This window comes from Primulina eburnea, chromosome 12 (assembly GCF_022965805.1).
Source record: "Primulina eburnea isolate SZY01 chromosome 12, ASM2296580v1, whole genome shotgun sequence".
Lineage (NCBI taxonomy): Eukaryota > Viridiplantae > Streptophyta > Magnoliopsida > Lamiales > Gesneriaceae > Primulina > Primulina eburnea.
Window position 1 is genome coordinate 12,122,970 of NC_133112.1, and position 6,133 is coordinate 12,129,102.

Sequence of the window (6,133 nt, forward strand, 5' to 3'; positions counted from 1 at the left end):
TTAAGATTTTAACACTTTATTAATATATATAATTATATTAAAACAGACCATGAAACCAAAAGTTAATTACTGTTTCAAACTTAATAGATAGTATAGATGTGCTTCATATGAGATCGATTTTGAGTAGTAGCACAAGTCAATCTTGGGTCACATGATTCTCAATGAAAGGTCTATCCCGGCCCGACATATGGGATTAAATTGGGATGATAGGAGAAAATATATATCTTCTAAATTACACGTATATGCATGAATGGAAAATGGAGGGGAGCTAAAAAGTTGGTTAAGGGTGGGGAAATTATGAGCCGAAGAACGGTTAAAGGGCAGTTGTCAACCGTTAATGATTCTGTTCTCTTCCCCGCATTTTTCTCTTCTTTTAATACCTAACATATTCCCATCAATTCCTTTCAAACAAATATGAAGCACATCTCCATTACGTTTCTCTCTTAATTCCCTTATTTTTTTCTGTTGATCTTATAATATATATAAAAGAAAGTTTGCGGCCATTTATCTCTCATTAATAAGGAAGCGCCAAAATGGTAATCCTCTTACAATTTCTTCACTTCTTTTGATTCAGCAATGATGGATGGTTAAATATTTCGGTCTTTAGCGATTTTTTATTATCATTTCTTTGCTGCTGCATGGAAATTAGGTTTTTCAATGCTAAATAATCTGTCGTCAAATCGGTCGCTGAAATCTGGGATTTTTTGGGTGGTATTTTGTAACATTTTGTTAATATATTTTGTTAGTTAATGATTGTGTAAAATAAAATTTTATTTTTGAGTTTTTATTTACCTATGTTTTCCGCACAAAATAAAAAATTATATGGGGAAGGGCGTGGGAAAAAATTAATGTGTTTTTTGACACCGAATATTGGTTCAATTGTCTCGAGGAAATGTGGAAAGCGCCTTTTATAATTGAAAAAGTGAATTTCTTGTTTCCAATAGAGTAGGGATCATCAATTATATGAAATTGTGTGGTTTGCAGTGAATTTTTAAAAGATTTATTGAATGGTAACGAAAACAAAATGGGTACTACACTACAAAATTGATTAAACTTGTTCTTTAATATATCTTAGTATTTTATACCCATAAACTTCCCGGAGAAGGGTGTGTTGAAACTAAACAAATTTGTTGGTTGAAAATATAGGCAAATGCTGCGTCTGGAACAGCGGTGCACGATGATTGCAAGCTGCGATTCTTGGAACTAAAAGCAAAAAGAAACCATCGTTTCATAATATTCAAGATCGACGGGCAACAGGTGGTCGTGGAGAAACTGGGGAGCCCCGGAGACAGTTACGATGATTTCGCAGCCGCACTTCCTTCTGACGAGTGTCGCTATGCTGTCTTCGATTTCGATTTCATCACCGATGAAAATGTGCAGAAGAGCAAGATTTACTTCATTGCATGGTAACTACTTCTATCCTATTCTATCTTTAATTCATTAGTACAATTTAATGAATATGGTCCTTTTGCTCTTGTTTTGATCAGCCATAGATTACTATTGCAAGCCCAACTAAATGTTTTTCACTTTGTAAAAGTTGCTTTTATCAACAAGTTTTGATCAGTCATAGATTTGAATAATCGTTTTCCTTCAAGAACCAGACAACCTTGTCCTAAAATTTACCTATTGATGTTTGTTATATTAAATTTCTTTGGACATAATTAGGTCGCCAGAGACATCGAAGGTAAGAATGAAGATGGTGTACGCTAGCTCGAAGGACAGATTCAAGAGGGAACTGGATGGAATTCAAGTGGAGTTGCAGGCAACGGATCCCAGTGAGATGAGCTTCGATATCATTAAAGCTCGCGCAATCTGATCCATACAATTTTTCGGGTTGGCTCTTTCCTCAAGTGTATCAAAATTTATGTTTTGTAGTATTCATTTATTAGCTAGCTAACTTTTTATGTAATATTATGTCAAGAATCCAGTATATATTATAATCTGAACTTTTCGAATTTAATTATGCCATATGGTTTAAGACTTCTTTGTCGCTTAAATATTATTTTTTGTTCTTACATATCAAAAGAAATATTATCCATTTGGATTGGGCGAAAGGGCCTTGTTTTGGATGAACACCTGCATGCACCCAACACAGGGGGAGAGTACTCCCGGTAATATCATCAGTTCCGTATGGATTTGTGCGTAAATAAAATGTGACGTACTGCACTTTAAAACTATTTAAAATTGACGGAAAATAAAAAAAAAATTCTTAAATAAGTAATAATCTATCAAAATGAAATACAAGTAAAATGCTTGTATAAATATTTGAAATGTAAAAGAGCTTGCAACAGGTGCTTGTTTAAACAACGTGAAGTAATTTCAATAAATTCAGAGTAAATGAATTTAACGTGAATAAAATTTTTTGATAACTTCAGCGGTCCTCGGGTTAGGCATCTGCATTGTCCGAGCCAACTCATTGGTCCCCGCCTCTCGCCTCCTCATACTCGTCCTCACCTGCATCGATCAAGTCTAATGATTCTAAAGACTTAACATTTATAAACTGAGAATAGCAAGTGATATATAATAAAACCACATTCATTTTAAAGTAGCTCATACATACTTAAACTATGAACATACTTACATAAACATACTTACATTCACATAGATGTGCCATCATTTTATAAATATTTTCATAAACATGCTGGATCATACATACTTAAAAATGCATAATCATCATACTTTTGCGTAGAGATATGTTTCAAAGCAAGTGTCCCATAACATAATGCGCCTGATCAGACTAAACCACAATACTGAGCTGACAGGGAGTATCACAGCCATTCGATCGAACGTTTACTCCCACATACATAAGATCCCCGGTCATGCTTTATCCGGTGGATTGATCTCTGGTCATGCTTTACTGCTTCCCAGTCCTGATCAAAACCCGGTCATGCTTTACCGGGGTGGAGAGGTCCCCGGACACGTTCTCTGGTGTAAAGGCCTAAAAATCCTTACTTGGAAAATTTGCGGAAAATTTTAAATTTTTCTTTTTAAATAATTAAAATTGCCTCCTTCATAAAAGAACTTATAAATAAAGTTTAATGTTCAATGTGGCAGCGGAAGAAATTAACATTTTCGAAATAACAGTAAAAAGTTTTTCCAACAATAAATAAAGTGTTTGAGCCATCAATAAAAATAAATGCTGAACTGAGGTCCTCGGGTCCTACTACTGCCGACTCAAGCCTGCTCACTGGTCACCGCCCTCGGCCCCGGCATCATCAGAACCTACAACAATCAAGTCTAGTGAGTCTAAAGACTCAACATGCATATATCGTAAATAACAAATAATTATAGTAAAATTTGTATGGGACAAAAATGTCAAGTCATGAGGCATATCGTAAAAATGTCGTGTCATGATTAATTATAATACGTGCATAACTGAACTGAAAATATCATGGTAAAAATGTTTGCTCCTTGGAGCCCTGTACTGAAATAGCTTGTATTAATTTTCCTGGTGAGATTATGGTATACGCAAGTGGCCCCTGCACTGAAACTGACCGGTAACTGGCGACCGGATAATAAAATGCTCTCATGACCGGTAACTGGCAACCGGGTAAAATAGTAAACGTCTGATCAGACTGTAGCCATAGTATACTGGGTGAAACAAACTCAACTGACCGGTAACTGGCGACCCGATTTAGAAATAATCCCATGATAGTGAAATGGCCACAAGAAATATCACATAATCTCAAAAATGAACATTTTATATTCTTATGCACGTAATATAATTAAATGGCACAATTAAATATCCTGAAATAATTTACTGTTTGGATTGGATCGCTCCCAGGCTCGCTGCAACCTAAATATGTCATTAAAATATGCAATAGATTTATGGGACCAAACTATACAATAACACTCAAAAAATGTGACAATTTCACCGAACGACTTCGTATTTAATCATGACTCCGAACCAACCCGAGCCAACACTTAAACATCATATAGTCATGATTAAAATACGTCTAAAATGATAAAATAATGCTCCTAAAATGATGCAAGTCGAAATCTAGGTGAATGGAGGCCAAAACAAGAAACTCTCTTTCGAGAGTCGATTTGGCACATCGCACCGTAAATTCTCGTACGACCTCAAAAATGATCCGAATGACGAACGGTCGAAAACATGACCTTCCCAACTGAAAGGGGCACTGTCCAGTCCAAGTCCATAGGCTAAAAGCCAACCGAGAACTCGAATGAGCCACCGAATCGACACAGCAAGTTGCTGTCCAAAAATACAGCAACCGTGCTTTGATTTGCTTGCGTCGTTTGCGAGGCTAATGGCCATTGGGGCTTTAAGCACCGACCAAAACCTCTTACCAGCATCCCGAGGAATGATTTGAACCATTGCTAGGGGCCATAGGCCAGCCACAATCCTCACCATTCCAGCAACCAACCGAAAAGATTCACCGAGAGCACCTTTGCATGCGCGTGAGGTGTTGTGCTTTTCTTGCTGTCTCGTGTCGTTCCAGTGGCCATTTGATTGACCATGGCACGACCTAGACATCTTGGGGTATGGTATGAACCGTGGCTAAGGGCCCTAGGCCAACCAAGATCCACACCAAACCAACCAAAACCGAACTCATATGATGTACCAATGAAGAAGCCGAATGTGGGGGAGGGGATGTTCTAGCGTTTTATTCAAAAACCGATTAGCCATGGACCAAGCCACCAAAAGGGCGACTTAGTCTCATCTTAGACATGCTAGGGAAGTGATCCAATCAAGGCTATAGGCCTTGGGGCAGCCATGATCAGATCTATCCCTCAAGACAGCAAAACCGAAATTGTGAGACACAAAATGGCACCGATGGAAAGCTGCTGTCATTATCGAATTCCAGCAAGCATGGGGACTGGAATAATGGACTAAAGTGATCCTAATCCATGCTAGAACATGTCTAGATGTCGCCTTGGGAGTCTGGAACCGATCCATCCACCTGAAACCACAACATCAAGAAAAACGTGAAGCTTGAAGAAAAGGGGCCGAAATTCTGCATGTGAGGTTTTCTAAAAATTTTGATCTATTTCGGTTCTCGCTCATTAAAACATGATCATGTAATGAAAATAATTGATATTAAGGACTTGATTGAAGAGTCAAAGAAGAATATATGCATTCCTGGTTTCGTTTTGAAAGAAAACGAACGAAACGACGACGACGCGGCACGGAGGAGTGGAGCGCTTCCTTTCCTTGCTAACTTGTTCTCGATTTTCTTTCTAGTTTACCTCCTGAATTCTCAAGGTTTTCAGCTTAGAAACTCACTCAGATTTCGAGCAAGGGAGAGGGGGAAAGATGGTTAGGAGAGTGAGGGAAGTGGGTGCAAGATATAGGGATAATGCAAGACCAAGTCTACTCTCATTTGAATTTAGAATTTTGGTTGCTAATCAAATAGTTATTGGATGAATCTAGAATGGGGGTGACCGAAAATTCCTTTCTAATCTAGACTAGGATAATGCTCACTAATAAATTAATTAAGGTGGAAAAATAGCTAAAAGGTTAGCATGATAAAACAACCAAGAATGGGTCAAAGGGTGATGAGTTGGCAAGGAGTTGTCTAGATAATAAGGGGGCCGAAAATTTACTAATAAAAATGTAGGGGCAATTTGTTTTCTAGCTAGTAAATTTATAACCCTTAAAAGCCTCACTAATCCTTTAAATTGAATTAATCCCTTAATTATGTAACTTAAATGAGTTTATTTCCTACTCACCTCAAGTAATTAAAATAAATCCTCAAACCTTCTTTTTAACTTAAATGAACTTACTTGCTAGCTAAAATAAATCCTGGAAATGTTTTCTGAATCTTAAATTTTATCTCTAAACTCCAACTCCAGTCCGGCCTCACTGAAATAACTGAAAGAATAAAATTAAAACTACTGAAATAAAATAATTAACTTTAAAGAAATGCACTTTAAATACTCATGCAATAAAATCAATTTATTTTAAAATACTAGAATTATGCATGGCTTATACGTAGTCTAAGTTACGGGTTCTACAATCCTTCCCCCCTTAAAAGAAATTTTGTCCTCAAAATTAGAACTCACCGAATAACTCAGGGTAACGATCCCTCATCTCCGGCTCAGACTCCCATGTAGCTTCCTCCTCAAAATGGTTAAGCCATTTGACCTTGACTCGCCTAACCAGCTTGTTCCG

The 6,133-nt window shown here is 37.2% G+C and overlaps 1 protein-coding gene across 1 annotated transcript; it reads left to right on the plus strand.

The window, feature by feature from the left end:
* The first annotated feature begins 341 nt into the window (after nucleotides 1–341).
* On the plus strand, nucleotides 342–1,846 carry LOC140807569 (actin-depolymerizing factor 7). The gene is made up of 3 exons (XM_073164483.1): nucleotides 342–536; nucleotides 1,147–1,406; nucleotides 1,666–1,846. Exons 1-3 carry the CDS (start codon nucleotides 534–536, stop codon nucleotides 1,814–1,816), a joined length of 414 nt encoding a protein of 137 aa, XP_073020584.1. The 5' UTR covers nucleotides 342–533; the 3' UTR covers nucleotides 1,817–1,846.
* The last annotated feature ends 4,287 nt before the right edge of the window (nucleotides 1,847–6,133 follow it).

Coding starts and splice junctions, on each gene's coding strand:
- LOC140807569 (XM_073164483.1), top strand. Junction 1,407..1,665: donor AAGATTTACTTCATTGCATG/GTAACTACTTCT, acceptor GGACATAATTAG/GTCGCCAGAGACATCGAAGG.